This window comes from Colossoma macropomum, unplaced genomic scaffold (assembly GCF_904425465.1).
Source record: "Colossoma macropomum unplaced genomic scaffold, Colossoma_macropomum, whole genome shotgun sequence".
NCBI classification, from domain to species: Eukaryota; Metazoa; Chordata; class Actinopteri; order Characiformes; family Serrasalmidae; genus Colossoma; species Colossoma macropomum.
In genome coordinates, this window is record NW_023494799.1 from 23,795,649 (window position 1) to 23,818,611 (window position 22,963).

At 39.2% G+C, this 22,963-nt stretch overlaps 1 protein-coding gene across 7 annotated transcripts in view; it reads right to left on the reverse strand.

Annotated features, from left to right (window-relative positions):
• The window catches only part of arnt2 (aryl-hydrocarbon receptor nuclear translocator 2), a 148,581-nt gene that overhangs the window by 49,856 nt on the left and 75,762 nt on the right, over positions 1-22,963 (reverse strand). For all 7 annotated transcript variants that reach the window (XM_036586039.1, XM_036586038.1, XM_036586037.1 and 4 more), the window contains 4 exons: positions 14,729-14,805; positions 10,755-10,889; positions 8,810-8,884; positions 2,130-2,281 (listed from right to left, as the gene is read on the reverse strand). In XM_036586039.1, coding sequence (XP_036441932.1) covers positions 2,130-2,281; positions 8,810-8,884; positions 10,755-10,889; positions 14,729-14,805 — 439 coding nt within the window. The remainder of the gene's footprint in view (positions 1-2,129; positions 2,282-8,809; positions 8,885-10,754; positions 10,890-14,728; positions 14,806-22,963) is intronic.

Here is a 22,963-nt window from a genome sequence, read left to right on the forward strand (position 1 = left end):
GCCTAGTCCTTTATGAGCAAAAATGGGTCAAAGCTAATCAGTTTAAGACACGTTCCTCAAAGAGCCACTGAAAGGATTTTAGGTATATCACTCTCTACGAGGCATAGTATCACTAGAAATTAAAGAATCATGCAATCAAATAAGCAATCAAAACTGAACGCCAGTGACCTTCGATCCCTCAGATGAGCCTGCTTTAAAAACCAACCTGCTTCTGTGATGCTTCTGAAATGCACTGATGTGCAGTGGAAACGTGCACTGTGCTCTGATGAGTCAACCTTTTAGACTGTTTATGGAAATAATATACGCTGTGTCCTCCGAGGCATCATTAAGATTAGTGTCAATATGACAAAATTCCATTTTCAAAACTGGATTAACTGAAGTGCTGTTAAAAGGAGAGGTGATATAACATGGTAGTAAACATATACCTGTCTATATGTTTTTGGGATGTTAGGCATCAAATTTGGAGCATTTGTAGATACACTCTCAGGAATTCCAGGGAGCACATGCGCACACACCCCTATAGCTAAAATGAACCATGGGTTATATAAAGTGTTCTCTGGGGAAGGCAGTGAGTGAGTGTAGTGGGGAAGTGGGTCACAAGAACACTCTGAATGGGACACATCCACTCTACTGCTGTATATTTTTTTGCAGTAAAGATCTGGGGCTATACATGTTTTTATCGCCCATGTGGGAAGCATATCACAAAGGCCTGTGATAACAGAGCAGCCAAAATTTATAAAAGAAATAAAAGTCCAGCTCAATTTACAAAAATTCTCTAAAAACAATGTCTAACTACTCAAACCAAACTGAGTGATTAATCTCAAATAGACTTGCTTATCTGGTTTCTGACACTGTATGACACACTGTTATCTTAAAGGGAAACCATCAGGGCCTTTAAGGCCTTGAGAGAATTGATTCATCATGCTTTTTGTGCTGATGCTGTAGTTATCTAATTTCAGAAGGGTTAAAATCTTTAAAAAGTCCAAAAGTCTTCTCCATGGTATCTAGGTAGATGTAGTTAAGTGAGCTCTTCAATTGGTTAGGACATCAAGAGCTGAACTGAAGGCCTTACACATTAGATTAACTGTCAACATCATTAGGAAGGGAATCAACCAAACAGCCAGCCAGCCCACTGATAAAATTAGATTTTTTGGCACCACTAATCAGTTGTCATCATGTGATTCATTGTATTTCACATGCCATTGCAATATCCAACAGCTTTACTGCAGATCACATTTTTGTCCATATCATGCAGCTACTGCCGCACCCATCCAGAGAGGCTCCAGAGGGACCAAAACAAACACGGTCTGCCCCGAATGGCCCGGCTAGAGGGGAAATGAGGGAGAGCATTTATCCCACTCTTTCCTCTCAGCTAGCAACACCTCAGCCAAGCTCAGATAAATATTATTGAACATTATGCAGCCACTTCCACTCTGAGGCCTCAGCTCCTGCATGCAGAGCGCACTGGGCTGCTGTTTTCTCCAGCTACAGTCCACTGGCGTTAATTACAGTGAGCTTCCAGAAATAACGGTCATGCAGGATGAAGATGTTTGTAGAAAGTCACAGCGTGAAACGGCTGCATTATTTAGATCAGAAGATACAGTTTCAAAACAAGGAAACATGGAGGGAAGACATTAGAGCAAATCTGCAGGGTAATCAAGAGTACTCCACACAGGAGAGAGAGAGTGAAGAGAGAGAGAGAGAGAGAGAGAGAGAGAGAGAGAGAGAGAGAGAGAGAGAGAGAGAGAAACAGAAAGAGAGGAAGAGAGAGACAGAATGAGATAAAGTGAGAGAGAATATGAGAAAGAGAAAAGAGCTTGCAAGATAGAATGAGACAGAATGCAGAATGAGGGACAGAGAGAGAGCAATATTGAAGAGAGCGAGAGAGTGGGGAGCCTGTGAGAGAATTAGATTAAAAGAATGACAGAGGACAGAGACAGACTGAAGAGAAAGAATATGACAGAAAACGAGATCGAGAAAAGAGTGCATGAGATAGAATGAGACAGAATGAGAGTGAGAGAGAAAGACAGAGAGACGAAGAGATAGAGAGAGAGAGAGAGAGAGAGAGAGAGGGAGAGAGAGAGCAGAAGAGTGAATTTGTAGAGGAAAAAGAAAGCAGTTTTGCGTACTTGACGTTGGTGTTGGTGCAGATGATGTACTCGATCTCGTCTGAGTACGGGTTCTGGAAGGTAAAGCTGCTGGTTCTGATCAACATCCATTCTCGGTTCTTCATCCGGAAGCGATACATCACTGACAGCACCTGACCCTTCAGCTTCACCACCTGAGGACCCACACAACATACAGCAGTTAACGCTTAGATATCTAGAACCATTATGTCACTTTTCCACATAATTACTTATTTCATGATTACACTGCTAGTTACATAATGGGTTATATTTGGCTGATCTACATTCTGTATCCACAGGTTTGGATCTTTAACCGCGAACATCTGAATCCTTCTGGCACGTTACAGCATGTGCTAATGTGCTGATATAGGCTAACAAATCTAATATAAACGAAAACACAGACTTACTTTGCTCGGCTTTAAGCTTTGGCTCAGCTATAGCCGCTTTTCTCACATCTCCGGCAGGAAACTTTTCCTCAAAAGTGGAACAGTTTCTTGTAAAACGTCTCTCAATGTTTAATTTTTTTACGAGGTTGAAGTCAGCTTCTCATTCACGAGCCTCTTGTTTGAATTTTCCCGTTTAGCCTTAAATGGTGCAGCAGTTACATTCTGGCTCTCAGGCATCATTTAAGGTGTAACGGGAAAATTCGAACAAGAAGCTGGCGAATTTGTCTCCAAATTATCAATGTTCGTCTTAAATCTCTCTCTTTGCCTTTTTGTTCGCTACTGGCTAGGCAAGACTGTTGTCTATGTTGCTATGGTGACCAGCAATATGCACACCAAGCTTCAGGGTTAAAGGGTGAATTAGCAGTTCTACATTAACCCCAGAGTTTAAGACTGTTTATTATTAAAACTGTCAGCAGAGGTTTATTTTCCTGCAAAGGAGGATTATTTTATTTTTACCTAAATATCTGACTCTGCTGTGGAGCTGCAACAGGGCAGCCCCATGTTGCCTAGGGAAACAGAACCTTTACACTACTATATTGGATGTGTAAATAAAGTAACTGATAAACAAAATAAAGACAAACAAAAATTCTGTACAATGTGTGTTTAATTACCACACATTTCACCTTATAGCTCTGGGCAAATAAACAACTGCTTATATAGCTTATAGCAAGAAATGGCCCTGAATGTAATGACCACAATCTGGCTTCATCTCACTCTTACGTAAAATCTGTTTTTATTTCCTTGCTCTATATTGTGTGACCCTCTTCGGTGACCCTACAATAAACTAAAATAACTAGCCCAGCTAACCGAGCCAAGAGCCTGCATTTAAGTTTACAGACTATTTAACATCTGCATTCTTTCCATACTGAAACCTCAACTGTCAATCAAATGGCTTATGTTTCCCATCTGAGCCCCCAAAATCGCTTAAAATAAAAAGAGGATGGAAGTGATTTTCCATCCACAGAAGAACGAGGGAGAAAGAGAGAACCAGCTTCTCTTCATCAAAACAAAGCTCGTCTATATCTCAATGAATGGCTTCCTTACACAAACTGAACAGGGCACCACACCTCGGGGGAAAAAGGGCCTGTGAAAATGTGGAAAAAGCGCAGTGTTCACCATCCATAGACAGGAGAGAGGGAAATTAAGTGTTATTCCTGGCGAAAAAGAGGACATCTTTTTTTTTGTCATGGGGAGTTCTTTTCCCAGGAAAGGATGCAGGAATGGGCATGATTATTCCAACATATAGATTTCAATTTACTGGACCGATATGACAAATGTCACAAATACTGCTAATAAGTTAATAAATAAAAATCCATATCCAATGCAAATGAGGCATGATGAGTTTCATGGGTGCGTGCCCAGTGGCCCGAGCCACTAGGGGGCCCCGGTGAGCAATCATGCCAAAATCTAAACAGCTATCTTGACTCACGGTGGGAACTTTAGTAGCGACACAGCCAAAAAATGAACTAATCTCAACCTTGTCTTTGCGTTACGGTTGATCATAATCCTAACGCTCTCCATGTCATTCCTGAACATCCACTTCATTTCCTCCACCAATCACTGCTTAGCAATCATTCACCACCTGTCATTACTGCCGTTTTTTATCAGCTAGCGTATCCCTGAACATACTTCGAATATGAAGCTCCGGATATGCAATCTGATCTGTAAAAGCGACCTGAAACCCCAATGAAGTAGAGGATGTCCATTTCCGAAGCCAAACAAACGAAATATGTGAAGGGGTTTGCGAATAGACATCCTCAAGGAAGGAATAAAACAACACCAAAAAAGGAAAAAATGTATTTCGGCTGAAAGGAAATTAGAGCTGTGGTTTAGGTAACGGCACAAAAATGTGTCATCACACAGACACACACACATCATCTAAACAGCTTATCGTTCAGGGTCACGGTGGGATGCTGGAGCCTATCCCAGCTGTCATTGGGCGGAAGGCAAGATACACCCTGGACAGGCTGCCAGTCCATCGCAGGGCTCATCACACAGAATGTATTTCAAAACAAGTTTTATTATTCAAAAACAGCTGAGAGAAATTGGGAGGGGTGCTCAATCCTGGTCCTGAAGATCTACCACCCTGCAACTCCAACCCTAATCTAAAGTACCTGATCCAGGTAACGAAGGCCACAAGTATTTGGATCCAAACCAGAATTGGGCGTCCCTGGAGTATGCTAACAGAGCTAGTAGAGTAGAGCTAAAGAGCTAATGAGCTAAAATTACAGCTAACATGGGATGCTGATGGAGACTCATGGTCTTCTACAGGTGTTTTTCTCCTTTTTAGTGGTCAATATCTAATGAGCCAACTGTTTTTTTCAGGGGCATCTGAATGTGCTGGATCTGACTTCTCCAGAATGGAAGATCTCCAGGAACAGAACTGGGCACGCTAACAGAGCCCCAGATGTGCTAATTAACTAAAATTACAGCTAACATGGGATGCTGATGGAGACTCTTGGTCTTCTACAGGTGTTTTTCTCCTTTTTGTTGGACAATATCCAAAGTGCCAACTGTTTTTGGACCTGATGTTAACATCAGTCTAGTCTATTTAGCAAAAAACGCCGTCACATGTCTGCTTCAGTCAACAACATGTCCTTGGAAGCACGCCTGTGTTACCTCAAGTTTCGCAAAAGCAAAGTATAACCCGACACACCAACTCTCAAAAACAGGTAAAACTTTCACATGCTATTCAAACATTAAATTGGTATGTCGCTGAACTGTTGGTCTGCATATTTACTCTGTTTTCCCGCGAGAGAACACAACGAATAGAGGAACAGTGATTTCATTATTTGAATACTGGCACCTCAAATGTTACCTAACCAAGGACTTAAGTACCTGTGCACACCCCTAACAAATGCTGCTGGTCAAAAAACTTTGATATTGGAACAGCAAAAACTGGTAAAATGTGCATCCCTAAAGGCTGGCCATATCCGAGAGAAAGAAGCAGCCTCGCTTCCCTCCAAAAACAGATCAAACAGAATTGGAAGAGCGCTCTTGAAAATTAAGGGAACATTGAAGTTTTGATGGAGTTCAAGGTCCTCGATCTTTATCTCTGTAATCCTTTCTTTTTCTGCTGAGAATGAAAGAGTGGCTCCCTTAATAACCTTTCTGTAACAGGGCCAATCAGCGAGGAGCTGCTGAGGGCTTCCAGTGGAGATCTTCAAATGATTTATGGCCGTCCTGTCGAAAGAGGATGACATCTACTGTAAGAGATGCTGGGACTTGGCGTCAAACTCCGAGCCAAGAAAAACATGTCATCTCATCTTCATTAATTGTCTGCTCATGTGTTAGTTGGTGTCATGCAGCAGGTACAGGGACTGGAGCAGGTGTACGTGCCTAGCGAAGGCAAGTGTGCATGTGTAGTCTCACGTTTCGAAGCGGTTCACTCATCACAAGGCATTTCTGGACATCAGCCATAAAGGTCTTTATCAGTAGTCAACAGGCAAGCACCGGGGAGGATAAAAAAGATAGAACGGCTGCACAAATCTCTCTGTATCTTACTCGTGGATGCCTTGCTAAGCAAGGGGCTTGAGCATGTATAGGACAGGGCATGTTCCTATTATACTAGAGGGCAGAAAACTGCCCTGATCAAATCGTGAAAATCGCAGTCGCCTCACCATGACGGAGGATGAATGCAAATATGAGATCTGAACATCAAATCTGTGAGCAGGGATCAGTGCAAATCCGAGAGGAGAAGCGGAAAAACTAGAGAGAGACATCCCCTACACAGTAAGACAGAAAGAGAGAGGCAAAAAGGAGAAGCCAAAGAATTAATAAAGATAGAGGGACTAAAGCAAAATTGACAGAAAAAAACAGAAGTGTGACAAAGCTTGAAGGTTTAATTAGCACCTAGAGAGAGAGAAAGGAAGAGAGATAACAAGGGAGATATAAAAAAGAAAGAAGAACCGGGAGTTTCTTTGTTTTCAATCACGATCAGACCGGGCTTCCATAACGACAAAGCGGCGTTTCGCACTCGCCACATGCTGATCCCCCAAAGTTAGCTGGCCATGAGCCTCTCACACTTATTGATCTGCATCTCACTGCTGCTGTTCACTCCCTCTTTCAGACACTAATGAGCTTCAGCTACACAGACGACAGTGCAGAAGCCAAGTCCACTGCTACCTGATGTACTCCAGCGGAGAGAGATCAGATGCAAGGGGAGGAGGGATGGGGGCTGCGGCTTTCATGGTTTTTGAGAACAACTCAACTGACAGTGGATATCTAAATACTGGTATCAGTAGAAATGCACTGAACCCATCGAGGCCTGTGCCAGTAAGAGAGTCCTCTTATTCAGGTAGCTGTGTGGAAAATAACCACAGTGAACGGTTAAATCAAGTATGGAAAGCTGCTTTGCTTTGATTTGATTTTAGGTTATTTTACATGCAGAGCAAAACCATCTAGAGGGGAAAAGTTCCTTAACAAACTTTAAGTTGGCTTGACAAAGACAGCTCTGCTATCCCAGGTGGTTGCTAAGGTGTTGTTAGACCGTTGCTATAATATCCTAGGTGCATGCTAGGTGTTTGCTATGGTATTCCAAGTAATTGCTAAGGTGTTGCTGGGCTGTTGCTATGGTATTCCAGGTGGTTGCTAAGGTTGCAAAGGTGTTGTTATGGTATCCCAGGTGGTTGCAAAGGTGTTGCTAGGCTGCTGCTACGGTATTCCAGGTGGTTGCTAAGGTGTCGTGAAGGTTTTGTTATGGCATCCCAGGTGGTTGCTAAGGTATCACTAAGCCATTGCTATGGTTTCCCAGGTGATTGTTAAGGTGCTGCTAGGCCATTGCTATGGTATTCCAGGTAGTTGCTGAGGTGTTGGTATGCCATTGCTATGGTATTCCAGGTGGTTGCTAAGGTGTTGGTATGCCTTTGCTATGGTATTCCAGGTGGTTGCTAAGGTGTTGCGAAGGTGTTGTTATGGTATCCCTCATGCGTGTTAAGGTGTCATTAGGCTATTGCTATGGTATCCCAGGTGATTGCTAAGGTGTTGCTAGGCCATTGCTTTAGTGTCCCAGGTGGTTGCTAAGATGATGCTAGACTGTTGTTACGATATCCTAGGTGCCACGGACGGGTGTGGCATCACCAGGGATCAAACTCAGGATGACAGCACTGACAGCAGTTGTGCCATTCTTGTTGTCAAGTGTCAGTAATCTGTTCAACGTGTTTACATGCATTTGAGTAATCAGATAATGGGCAAACTCTGGGTCTAGATGAGTCAGGCAGTAATCAGATTTCTGCTTTGCAACCAGCCGGTAAAGGCAAAGGAAAGGTGTGACATGAATGTCATGTAAAACTTAAACTTCATGCCGAGGCTTTTTTTTAAATATCGCACCACTTTACTTGAGTATATAAATGTACATCATCTAGAAGATGAATATTTAAAAGCATGCATTTGGTTTCATCGTTGCTTTAAAAGTGTCTTGTTGTCATCTTGTGGGTGTTCTGTTAAACGCTGCTTGCTTATTTCTGGTACCGCAGTCTGTTTCCGCACATGCACAGAAAAATACGAAAGAAATCAGAGTAAGAGTTTACATGCTTTGAGAAATCTGACCAGTGAGCTAAAATCCAGCTCTCTTATTCGTATTTCTTAATCAGATTTCTAGACCTTACTCTAATCTAAGAAATTGAAGTATAAGCATTTGAATAATCACATAACTGCAGAAATCTGATTATGATCACATTATTAAGTTCACTTAACTGCATTCACTGAGAGGAACCGAGACTCAAAAGTAAAAAAGGTCTCCAAACACACTGGTATTGTAGGTATTTGTAGCAAGGGTGCTATGATGCAAAATCTGATGCTGTATTAAGAAATTTCAGACTGTGTGAGCAGTTTTGCAATAGCCAGCAACACCATGAAAAGGTTTTGTGGCCTTTTAAGAAGAACACACAGTCTGACTCCATTCTTCCGTAGTTGCCCTGACACTTTTCTGCCTGTGGTCATTTCCACAACACTGAGTGAAAGTGTGCAAGATCAGTAAAAAGCAACAGCAAACGCACCCTACATTTGTGTACTTATATACAGTGTGATTCATGCTTCCAAAATTACAGACTGTGCATCGTGAGATGATGCTGATATGGAGGTTTATGTCAGTTTCCTCCCTTTCAATGATGACTCAAGTACGAACAGCTCCCCTTGTGGAGAATTTTCCATCTGCTAAATGTGAGTGTGAGTTAAAAGCCACGCTAATGAGATGTTTCACATCTGAGGAAGTGTGTGAGTGGGAAGCTCCTTCTGTACCTGCTGGAAGCTTTCTCTCAGGTGGCTCTGATCCTCAGGATGGCAGAACTCCAGAATGTCTTTACCAAGCAGGTCCTACAGGAAACCACACAAGCCGTAAATCATACAGTAAACCATATGGAGAGACTGGCAGGGGACTGAATGTCTTCAGGCAGTTAGGAGCAGCATAATGCAGGTGGTGGACAGTAATACAATAGAAACAAGTAAGACAAGCACAGCATTTGAAAACAAACACATTACTGAGATGCTGGTTTTCCAGATATAACCACTAAATATACACAATAATTTTTGCAGGAAACTGACTGTATTCAGCTTAAACGTGTTTTAACTTTTCGTAAAAAGAAGAAAATGAATTGGATAAAAAGTTTTACACAGAATGAAATATTTGCAGCTTTCTGTAGTTAAACCTGAGACATCAATATGAAAAGTATAAACATAAGCACAAAGTTTTATCCAAAGGTTTGAACATCCTTGGTCAAATGACAACTTTTGTTGAACTTCTAAATGAAAATGAATGAACACATCCTCTACAGAGAACATACTATCTAATGCATAATATCTGCTATGTTTACATATTAAAAAAAATACAACAAAATATTGAATGTGCTATAACTTTTGCACAGGCCACGGTTTATGTTTTATTTATGTTAAATTCAGTAAATAAACAGTGATTGTGAATTAAAATGTGCAGAGGTGTGTTCACTGTGGAGGACATCTTTTTCCCTCAGAAAATCAACAAGATGTCATTTGACCAGGCCAAACTTTTGCACTCAACTGTAAAAGTAAGTATAATTCTTAATATAACATATTCAAAAAGCGTGCCTGTACATTTTTTAGACATATACTAGGTTTATAACAACTGTTTATTTGGACATCTTAGAGGCTTTGAGCACTGTTATCAAAGCTTTTTCTTGGAGGCTAACTGTTAATATATCAGCTATTAGCCTGAGAAAAATATTAAAGTCATCTGCAAGTAAAAGTAGACTCTGGCACAAGAATAATGCAATATCCTGAAGGTCAGAGCGGATCTGATGCCCAAAAGATCAAGATGACATTTGCTACAGTTTTTAACCAGAGTGCATTTCATTAAAACTGTTTGACAGAAAGTAATACAAAACGCCTGAGCCACGATACAGTTCATTAACTGATGAACTAGATTTTGAAAGGAAGTCAAAACATTTCCTAAATTAGAGCACACTCTAGGCAATGGAGCTCTGTGTTCCAATCAAGCGCACGGCCAGGAGGTTATCAGCCTCTGCCTGGAAATTTACAAATTTACCAGCCAATAATGAAAGCTTATACATCAGCATTTAGCATTGAGCATCCTGTAAGACACGCTGTTATTTATGAAAATGGGTAAAAGGACGGCCAAAATTCAGGCTTCATGACAGCTGGTAGCCATACGACATACTTTTTTGTACTTGTTTGTAGAGTCATATGCAAACATTTTGGTGACCCTGGTTACTGTTCATTTATTTTTTGGGGTAAAAATAAAACATAATACTGTAGATTAAAATGTGCAGAAGTGTGTTCTCTGTCAAGGATGTGTTCACTTACTTACACTCAGAAAATCAACAACACATGTAATGTGATAAGGGGTGTGTAAACTTTTGCATACGTCTGAAGATAATTGTGTTATACGGTGTCAATAACCACATTAGTAAGTCTATCACAGATTACATAACAACTCAACATGGTTTGTGGCATCAGTTTGCACAATGCTAACTGGTGGGGCATAAGCTTGTATTACTTGTTAGCTGCATTAGCCTCAGATTCAGTGTTAAAACTGAAGAAGGAAAAGATACCAAAAATGTCTTGGCGGATCGACTACATCTGCAGTAAGGAGGGTTATTATTCTTTCAATTTTTGTTATTATTCTACGTTACATAACTACCGCTTTAAGGCTTCATGTGCTTTGTGCAGTGCAGTAATGAGGTCAGCCCACCTGGGGTTGGTAGCCAATCACGTTGATGCAGCGGGGGTCCACAAAGGTGATGATGCCGTCCGAGTTGTGGCGGGACAGGAATTCTGTCGGAACGGAGAGCCCGTTCATGTCCATTGAAACTGGAGAGCTGGTCACCTGAGAGAGAGACCAAAAATGCTTCTTAACTTCACATGGTTTTAAAAAAAATTTCAATATATCACTGTTGTTGGTATAAAACCCTGTATCTCCATTCATATCTCTCCATATTTTTCAGTTTTTGACATAATTTGAATGTGCCTGTTACCCTTTACATTATGTTAATATTTCATGATGAATGGCCCAAAAAATGGCCCAGAATTACATGGAAAAAATTCTGGTTCCACTGACTTACTTTAAAAGTAAAGTATGTTTTTTTCTTCTACTGTAAAGTTACCAATTTGGAAATACGAGGTTTTGCTCTGATAACAGCGATATAAAGGGCCTGAATTTGGGTTCGCAATTCAATTCTATCAAAACAGATATTAGTAATTATCAAATAATTAGCAGCCACATGTTAAAATGTAAAGCCTAATAAACGAGGTTTATAATAATAATAAGCTTGCAGTTTCAGAGATCGACTACTGAGGTTCTTTTCTTCAAATAAAGAATAAGAGAACATTAAAAAAAAAATTGTATGTGATTTTCACAAATTTTCACAATTCATGTCATGAAATATTATATAATATTATATTTTCCTTTTTCGGATAATTTACATTAACTAGAACACGTGCATACACAGCAACACATGCTATAATGTAATAAATAACAACAATTGACAAACTTTACGCAAATGAGCCGAACACATTGCTGGTAAAATAATGGAAATTATTTGTGTGTTAGCTTAAACAGCACATGCTACTAAAATTTTGAAAACATATGAACAAAACATCAAATAAAAATACAAACTACACCCAAAAACAAAATCACAGTCTTCACTATGCACAGATTATTAGTTTTAAATAACTGTTAGCAGTTGCAATTAAACAATCCCAAAATCTAGGAACAATGCAGCCCCCTCAGCACCCCCACTTGTCAATACCACCAAAAATACTGTTTCCAGTGTGAATCTGAATATGAGAAACCTATGCGTCATTTACACTGACTGGGGTTAATCATAACTGGTCCAGTGGAAATGGCTGAAGCTAAAGAGATGAAGGGGTGAAAGGAGACGGTCCAGTCCATGTTCATTCATTAGCTTAATTTGTGAGGACGGATTCTCTCTCTCATACACAGAGACAGAGGCATGTGACCCCAACAGTCCATCATGTCTTTTTTGCCATCTTGCATGCTTTTCTGAGGTCTTGCACAACTTCCACCACACCACCCGCCTTGCACCGTCCTTCAAAAGGGGACACCTAATCTTGCTCTGATTAGGCTGACATGTAGCTTTTCAAAATATTTTAACAAAAGTCCCTGTTTTCTTTGTCAGTTTGCAAAAACATGACATATTAAAGGCTACTCAATACAGGCAAATGGATTCTAAATCAGATTCATTCATAAATCTGTTTTTGACTTGCAAACAAAAGCATTGATGTTTATTGTTTCGTTGGAAACCATCTGCTTCATCTCTAGTATACCTTTTCTTAATTATCTGGGAATTTTCCAGTGCTGAACCAAATGCACTTTGACAAATATTGGAAAGCACCATCCAGGGATAAAATGTAAGTGCTTTTTTTGGGGGGAGAGGAAAATATGAATCAGATGTAATGACAACCGGGTCATTTCTGTGGCAGTCTGTGTGCAGGTCAGTGTGGGACAATCTTTCAGTTTCTAATCTTGTTTTCAGCCTCTTTCTGCAGGCCCCCTAGTGGCCATTTCGGTAGCAGACTGGACATGGACTCAATATATTTTTGATTAATATAATGAAATAACATATTGTGCCTGTAACTCCATTATCATATGAATTAGGACACAAAAACAGCCGTGCTGAGATAAAGCAGCAGCTTACTTTATGTCAAACAATCCTGAACAGCTGACGCAATAAAACAATTTTAGAAATGTTGACTTGCTCACCTACAAAAAATCCAGTTCAGTTCTGGTTTTGTAAATCATACAAATTTCCAGGGAAAAAAAATGTAAGAATCTGAGGATGTGAACCAAAGAGGTGACCGTGGCTGAATAACGTGCCCTTTTTACGGTGAGCTCGAACACATTCTGGGTGATGAGCCCAGCTGTCAGTCAAGGAAGCTTCATGATGGCTCCTGTGATGCCGGTGAAGATGAAACTGAAAACTCCGGGAGCGACTGGCGTTCGTTGGCAGTCATGATTATTTACCTCTGGATGAGCCACGTGAAGCAACATGAAGCACTGCTCTTTTGTGCATGCAGGTCAGACTAGTGTCACATATGGGTCACATTTAAAACATATTTTGAACAGCCAAACAAATGAAATGAATTTGGCTAGAAAATCAGATTTGGGCCACTTTTACCTGCTGTGTGAACATAGCCTCAGTTCAATTGAAGGAGCTTCAAAATAGGTGTAAATGGCATTTTATGGCAACAGTGAAAAGGATCAGGCTGATATCTAGCTTTTTAAAATGTAAATTGAAATGATCATGTTTTCTTTGTTGGTTTGTTTATTTAGCTTATTCAAGCCTAAGCAGTTTTATGTAGAGGAGAATAATATCACACATGTAAATATTAGTGACAGTGCTAGCTTGGGAAGAGCCTCTCATTTTCTCCCCTTGCTGTGACGTCAGCACTTAAACCTTTCAGGTGATTAAACCACCTTTGGACTAAGGGTGGGCAATATGATGATATTTTATCATTATCATGAAATATGATGTCACAGTATGCTTTCCTGAGCATATTGTATATATTGTCAGTACTTAAAGGACATTGACTAACTATATGTTTCATTACAAAGTAAGCATAATTAGGCCTGTTGGATTTAGTGCAGAGCAGTTTGTAAAACACAGAATAAAAATCATTGCAGTTTAAGGTTTATTATTATTAATGTAACAATGATTATTGTTATTATTAGTATTATTATTATAGCACTTTTATATGCAGCACTACATATTCTATTTGGTCTATTTTGTATTCTGTTCCAACTTAAAAGTGAAATATTTTGATGCATATCTGATGTGTATCTTTAAGTATCGAGATATTTCTGTCATATCGCCCACCCCTACTTGGACCAAAAGTTTAATATGTGCTTTTAAAAGTAGTTTGAAAAAGAAAAGCATCAAATTATTCTTTAGGCAAAACCAGCTCCTTACACCAAGGAAGATGCTTTGATGAATGTGAAGCTGAGTGCTGAAGCTAAATATACCCAAAGCATTAGAACAGAGCTGCTTTATGATCACTAACCTCTAAACCACTAGACCACTAAACCTAAAGTATTTTCTTAACCCCTTAAAGGTCCAAGGGCTGCCGGTGGGTCTGGACTTCCACTCCTCACTCCAGAATAACTCAGGCAGTTCACAACGACTTCCACATAGTTACTGAATAATAATCCCTAGGATGCAATAAGTCTGAGAATTTACGGGATTAATTCATTAAAAACGAACAGCCATATGGGAAAAGTATTAGGAAATGTTTTCTGCTAACAAAATTTTGCAGACATTTTGCAGATATATCTTATATTTAACTGAAAAGTAACAGCAAATTAGAAAAGAGGGGAAGGTGACTCTTAGGGCAGCAACTACTAAATATTCTTGAATAAATGAATAATCTATGATGAAAATAAAAGATGTTTCACTTTCATAACCACATAAGAAAAAAAATCTCTTTGTTGTATTATGATTATTATTATCATCATCATTCAGCCTGATAAACAAATGATCGTTCCCCCACAGAAGTGCATAGGTTTATAAATGTGATAAATGGTCAGTTATACAAATGACTTTTCCTTTTATTTAATATTTTAGTCATCAAATTTATCAAACACTATCGAATATTTGTTGCAGCCCTAGTGTCCCTTCGCTGATCAGTGTACACTGTGTCTGTACATACCTGCAGTCGCCCAATTGCCACCAGGCAGTATTTGCTGGTTTGACCGGCTTCTGTGTCCTCTTCAGGAATCGTCATGCCTGAAAAACAAACCATTTCAGAAACATTATCTCACGAACGCCTCATTTACGCCCTTCACACACTAGATACGCTGTCTCAGGTAGAAGATCCGGGTAATGATAAGCATATGGCGAGTTTTCATGCTGCTGTACGAAATTTCTCAATCGCACGCTTGCTCAAGCATTGTCTTGCCAAAATTGCCATTACTGCAGATGCTTAGCACAAAACAAGCAAATGGATTCTAAATCAGTTTCACTCCAGAATCTGTTTCTGACTTTCAATGAAAAGGATCAATGGTCGTTGTTTCGGCGAAAACCATCTGCTGCATCTCCGACCTACGTTTTCTTAATTATCCAGGAATTTTACATAACAGACCACACTTCTATGAAAACCTGGACAATGCAATAAGTGCATAAGTACATATCTGTCAACATGTTGATATATGTGTGTATATATATATATATATATATATATATATATATATATGTACATATATTCATATATCAGCATACAGTAGAACAAAATATGAACATATAGTTGCTGTCAGAACAAAATATCTCCATATTTGTCGTTTTCATGATGAATGGACCAAAAGAAACAACCCAAAAGTACTTGGAAAAAAGTCTGGTTCCATTGACTTACATTAAAAGTAGAGTATGTTTTTCCTTCTCCTGTAAAGTTATCATTTTGGAGATATGAGGTTTTGTTCCGATGGCAGCAATATACTTGTAGAGAATTACAAATGCAGTTCAATGAATAAAATATAGTTATTTTATTTTTATTTTAGTGCTCACTGCATAAACTTCCTGCTCTTCTGGAGTACAATAAATATATAATTAAATAGCATTTTTTTCAAACAGATATCTGACAATGTCAATATGATTTCCATACCCATATGTATATCAGTATTCCAATGTGTGCATTAAGCTCGGATGATAATGAATAAATTAGGCAAACAATTATTAAGAATTAATAATAAGAATAAGAACATTATCACCTGTTCCTACTTTCAATTGTTTTTGTGATGTCAAATTTGGTTCCTAAGCACCACATATGAGCATTATATAGTCTTCTCACATAGCCTGGATTTTCCAAATAATCATTACCAAAGGATTACCAACTGTGCCACCTGCAATTATTACTTAAAGCTACACTAAGTTTTGGAGACCTCTCTGGTGGAAATGTGTAATTGCGTACAACATGGAACAACATTTTGTAACATGGGTTGTGCTTCTGACTCCCTCTCCAAATGGATGAATGTGATGATTGAAAGAGAATTTAAAAAGAAATCAGTTAAAACTTGGCGAATGACACGTCTTGTGAGGATGTGAGTGAATTATTTACTACTGTCATCACATCCTCATCAATATAAAGTTGATCTTGCACTTGAGACCTAACCATCGAGCGGGACCTTCTGTTTGAGCCTGTGTGTGTGTGATGTTAATATGTAGAAGATGGTGTGAAAAACTCAATGCCTCTGACTTTTAAATGATTATTTCAGGGTTTACAAGGTGACTCACAGTAGCACACACTCACTATATTTTAGCCTGTTTATATTCTCCTCACTTAGTTATGATTCTTTCAGTTTTAGCAAATAAATCTTACATAGTGCAGCTTTAATAATTTATAATAGTAACTATAGTCTGCATGGACTGTTAACATCCAGTGGTTCTCCAGTTGGAAAAGAAAATAGCAGTGCATTGACACCTTTCTTCTGGACAAGCTCATCCATTTTACATCAGAGCAGAACAGATACGCAGAGCAGATATGCAGATGCATGTTCCTCAGCATTTTTAGCAGACTAAAACGCCTCCAGCCATCACCTTTTTTTTTTTTTATCATAAGCACACATTTTACTAAAGAAGAGGCACTGATTTGCTAAAAGAGGTACTGGATGGGAACTACAAAAATACTTCCTCGAGGACAGGTTTGGAAATGGTTAAACGAACACTTTATGTTTATTAATGCTATCTGTATATAATCTAATTATCTATTTAATCTAATTATTGTTTTTCTAAGCAAACACTGTAAAAAAGTATTTTCACAGTCAAAGTGTAAAGTACTATAAAGTTAATGGTCAATATCCATTTTTGTAATGTATGTAAATAAACCATATATACTGAATTTTAACACTGCTGTTGTTAATTTACAGAAATAGAATGTAAATTCACAAAAACAAATGATCACCTTTATTTATTTATAGCCATTTTTCCTTATTTTAACAGCTGTTACTATTATTATGATGGTAAAATACTGTTTGTTAGAATTACAGTATCTCTAAAAATGAAAGAAAAAAATAATAAAATAAAAAAAATAATAAACAATTTAAAGCATTTCTAAGAAATTAAATGACTATAATTTTACAGATTTTTACCATCATTGAGAAAACATACTTTTACTATTAATTTATGGGTTTTGTCTGGCAGCCCTTTTTTCCGTTTTGTTTCACTTTTTTTGTAAGACAGTGAAGACTTACTGCCTCATTATGTAGCTTTTAAAATAAAACTTTCTCAGGTGTGTAAAACTTTCGCACAGTACTGTACAGGTGGAGTTCATTAGTTGATGTTCAATTTTTATCGCCTTTAATTAAGCGCTATTCTATTGTATTCATTTTTGGGTTAACCATAGATTAGAATGACTGTACAAAGGTGAAGCTTATAAAATACACTGTGGCACATGGAAGGACGACTTATTTACATTATTGCGACATCCAATATACTTGTTTACCATCCTAAGGCTATTGTGCACTCCTCCTAAACACTTATATTGCTGCACTGACGCTCACACACAGTTTTGGCAAAACTTGGGCACTTTCTGCAAAAAGACACAGATGATGACAGCTTTATGACACCAAAACAAACATGATGTAAAAGCTGTAATGGCTGGATGTTTTTTAAACATAGAACCTCATTAAGAAAGGCCTGTAGCACAGCATTTCTCAATATCTGCATTACTGCTATGAGAAGTACATCTTGTCAGCTTCAGAAAGCTTGGCAGCATGTTTTTAAAGACAGGAGGGAAACTCCTTTGTGTGAAAACTTCAGCGCGTCACGAAGTTACTGTAAGTCATAAGATGCTGCTGTGCATGTAAATAGGACTATAAATGAACTTGATCTGTAAACTCTTGGTTCAGTTCAGTTTCTAATACTAAGAATGTAGTTGTGCTGCTGCGTGAATGTAAGACCATCTACTGAAACAGAATCAGGGTACTGTCTGTTCCAGTGTGCGTCCATGTCAAAGCGGCAGAATCACAGGATGTAATTTTTAATCTTGTTTTAATTAGACTGATAGATCTGAGGTGAAACACAGTCCCTGTTCCAAAGGGCATGATTATAACACACTCGGTAATGAGCGGTCGATGAACTGCACAGAAGAACCCTCCAGACACTGTGTCAATCTACACATCTCACCTCCCCAGCTCAGACCAGCACTGAGTTTGATGATGAGACTGTTAAGAACCTTTAGTGGCATTTTTGCTGTACTACAGGGGTGTAATGATACTCATTTTTCAGGAGACGTTTTGTATTGTGCAGTTTGCACCATGATATGATTTTCAGAGGCACCTCATGGACCCAGCCTGTAACTAACTACCTGACTAACTGACCAAATGACTAACTGACTTACTAACTAACCAAATGACTAACTGTCTAACTGACGAATGACTGACTGACCGAATGACTAACTAACCAACTGACTGACTGACTTACTCACTGACCGACAGGCTGACTGCCTGACTGACTTACTAACTAAATGACTCACTAATTGACCACCCAACTAACTAACCAAAATCATTAATTAACTGAATGACTCACTGGCTCACTTACTGACTGAATAACTGACTGACTAACAAACTAACTATTGACTGACTGACTCCCTAACTGACTAACTAACTGGCCGGCTGATTAAACTAAATAACTAAGTAACTGACTCACTGACTAACTGACTCACTGACTGACTGATTGCCTAACTACCTATCTCACTGACTGGCTAAGTAACTGACTTACTTACTGACTAACTAACTGATTGACTGACTGACTGACTCATTTACTAACTAACTAACTGACTCACTGACTGAATAACTGACTCACTTACTGATTGACTGACAGACTCAGTAACTGACTGACTTACTAACTAACTAGTTGCTCTGCTTACTGACTGGCTCACTAACTAAGTAGCTGACTTGTTTACTGACTGACTCACTCACTCATGTTTAGCAGGCTGAAGATTCTCCACAAGGGGGAGCTATTAGCTATCAAGCAGCTTATAATGCTTCAGAGGTACTGAAGAGCGGTGCTTTGCATCAAAGACACTCCTGTGCTGTATTATGTTGAGGTATCATGTCATGGTGCAAAAAGTACAAAAGTATGTTTTTTTTTTTTACATTCTTTAGTCTAACTGCTACAAAATTTCATTCTTAAAGTTACACGAAACCTACATACGCTTTTCATGGCAACAGACATAAACCTACATAAACTATTAAAAGGCTTATTTTAATAAATGTTGGTTGTCATAAAGGCTCTTTAGATGTTCATGTCATATCCTCATCTCAGAAAGTGTTATGATGCTTGTTGGAAGAAGTCTTTACAAATGCTTATGTAGGTTTATGTCAGCTGTCATGAAAAGCCTATGTAGGTGTATAGTCTTACCATAGTGTTACCATGAATTTGAATCCTGCCAAGGTGTAAATAGTTACACTAATAGTTACACTAATATTATTGAATGTTTTAGTGGAGTAGTAATTAGAGTGTATGTTGTACTGCATGCCTTGTATTAGAAAAATGCCAGCCTATCAATATGCATATTGAGACACTAAACTACCTTTAGTGAATTAACAAATTTATTTGATAGTTAGTTACTAAATAATATAAACTTTTGTTTTACTTTATTTTGTATCATCAGGTCCGAGTCTACATTTCTGCTTTTTCTGTTCATTTTGATTTTAAATAATGACAAAAACATGACAAAAATGTAAAGGATGAGATTCTGCTTATTTTTGAGAAATAACTGATTCAATATTAGGTTTTTCTTATCGCTGGCCATAATAGAGTTCTAAGAGCTGAAAAAGACTAGGCAGTGCAAAAGAATGTTATGGCAGATTGAAAGAGAATTTCTGGGCTAAACATGATGGTAAAGATGTTTCAAAAACAGTGTTGTAATGTTAAAATGACTGGAGTAAAGAAAGAAAAAAACATCAAAAACAAAGTATTGGCAAATGCAAGACTCGTCAGTATGACCAGAGGCGCTCGACAAGCTGCAGCTGGCCGCATGATACTTGCAAAACATTTGGCATAGTGGACAGACAGATGACACACATAAAAACACTTGCCGATTTGTGCGCTGTCCAATGTGAGAAAGCGTCCGTTTTCTTGTTTTGGTGGCTATACATAAAGACGCCAGAACCGCCCGGTCAAATAACAGCCATAAAGAGAAACATCAAATGTGTATTTATTCCTAGTTGGCCTCAGATGTTTTGCAGGGTTGAATAGCAATGAGCTTCAGCACCATCTGCACCGGACCAACTGTCTCCACAGCTCAATGAGGCCTAACCTGGGCTTAAGTGTATCTCAATGGGCTTACGGTGAGTTTTAAGCTACAGTTACTGTGACGTACAGCAAGTCTATCGCTAATCATTAGTGATCATTAGTCACTTCTCAAATTATCCTGACTGACATTCAAAGATTTCAAACTTCCAATGTCCAAACTGTCTCTGGAGCCAAACCATCACCAGGTGGAAATCGAGCATGATGTGCTACTTACGCAGCCCTTTACCGTTAACCTTTAGAAGCAGAGAGCTATGCTATTTAGAGTTTTGCTATTCCCTTCAAATGAACTACCCAGTTGATTTACATTTTATATCGAAAGGTTCGAGTCTGCACTGACTTTTTTTTAATGTCAAACAATGAAAAAAAGTAAAAAGTAAAAACATAAACAATGTTTTTTTTTTCTTTTATCTGTAAAACATGTCTGTACACAACAATAACCTTTCACCAAATTTAAATCATAATAAATTATACAACAGGGAGTCACAATTATTGTTGAGATAGAGGGGTGGGGCGAAATGTTTTTCAGAGGCACACTCCAAAGGGAGTGTCATAAAAAAAAAGAAAAAACGGCAAGATGGCTGCGCAAGCGACCAAAGAAACCCACAAATGTGAGTATTTTACACATTAAAAATTACGATAATCATCATATTATACTAGTTTAATGTAATTTCAATGTATTTTGGTCCTTTTCTTCATAACAAGCATAAAATCGCTAGTAGTATGCTGATGTCTTGGTAGCTAGCTAGCTAAATTTGAAGAAGCTGGTGAATAGCTGACTTCGGCTTCATATGACTGAAGAATTAGCGATAACAAATCCCCCCTTGAAAGCATATGATTCCCTAAATGTAACTAAAGCCCAGCAGTGAGGTTGATGAACTTCACCCTCCTCTGCTATCACTGCAGACTGGCAGGGTCACCTACAGAGCAGTGCTAGTAGTCTGTTAAAGAAGTAATGTTCTTTTTTATTTGAGGGTTGTTCCATTTTGTAGGGATACGATTTCAACCACTGCTGAGTTACAAGGGGCAAGGTAAAAATTTGAAATGAGATTGAGCCTTTGACTGGGCTGGGAGCTGGAACACTTTTCCTGTGGTAGCGAAGTTTGAATGGGCTGAAAGCTGGGACACTTTTTACCACAGTACTCGGGTTTGACTGGGCCGTGAGCTATGACACTTTTCATGGAAGTATCAGAGTTTGACTGGACCATGAGCCACGACACTTTTCATTGCAGTAGCCAAGACCTGGGCACTTTGCACTGAGACAGTGGAGTCTGGCTAGGCCGTGAGCCTGGCACTTTGCACCATGAGAGCAGAGTCTGAGTAGGCCATGAGCTGGGCGCTCTGCACCCTGACAGCGGTATCTGACTAGGCCGTGAGCAGGTCACTTTGTACCACGACAGGGGAATCTGACTGGGCCATGAGCTAGAACACCTTTTATTGTGGTACAGAGATTGACTGGGCTGTAAGTGTGGTGGTTGAGTTTGACTGGGCTGCGACCTTGACACTTTGCACCGTGACAGCGAAGTCTGACTGGGCCATAAGCCGGGGGCTGTGAACTGTGACAGTAGAATCTGACTGGGCCATAAGCTGAGTCTGAGGGGGCTTTGAGCTAGGCATCATTCATGAAGGCTGGAGTTCCTCTCCCTGCCAGCTTAGGAACTGTGTGTGTGTGTGTGTTCTGATTGGTCTGTCAAGGCATGTTTGGTGTCTTAAGTTGGCTTCATTAGTTTTGCACTAGAGCTATGATCCTAAAGTAGCTTTTAAGAAGTGGAAGCTTACACTCAAACATTTATCCATGTAAAAATTGCAGGTCTAAATCATAACAGTGTTACTGTATGGGCTTCCAATGAGTTTAACACAGTATGTCATTGAAAAACTACTGTTAGTGTATTTAGCAAAGAGCAATCATTAGTCACTAAACTACACTGTAAACTATTTTGACCAGCAAGCACTAATTTTGAAACTCCGACGCCTGAGCCATGTCTGGACTCAAATTCCTCCTACAAAATTAAACTGGAAACTGAGTGTCCATCTAAACTGCCTCATACCATTAAGAAAGGAGGTCAAGATTGGGGACAGATCAGGAAAAATGTGTCCACCCCTCAGAACATTTAGTTCCAGCAGTCATCATAAGGTTATGACAGTGTGTCGGAAGAATGTGCTATTTTTAGGTTCAATCATAGACAGGAAAAGTAACATGTGTGATCAATCTAAAGAAGCACACACATGCACGTGGCTGACCCAGCACAGACACAAAACAGTGGACTTCATTACACTGACTTGGAGCTGACTTTAGTTGCTCAATTCTCAATTCTCTACACAGCCCCCCTCCCTCCACACACCTGCTGCAGTGCTGATGGGAATTCCAGGCCAGTGCGGGCCCTAAAACATCTCAATGAACTCTGAGATATGGGAGTCATCCGAGGCTATGACCTGCCCTACTGCCCCAGCCATTCCAACTAAATTTAATGGTAAATTCTTTATTCACATGACACATGAGCGAGATCACTTGTCCATTAACAGAAATGCACACAAAGGGCCTGACGTACGCCTGATGCTGCCGCAATACGTGCTTGTGCATCTGAAATTAACGTCCAGCTTACTAAGGCTAAAACTGAAACTCATGCAAAAAGCAATG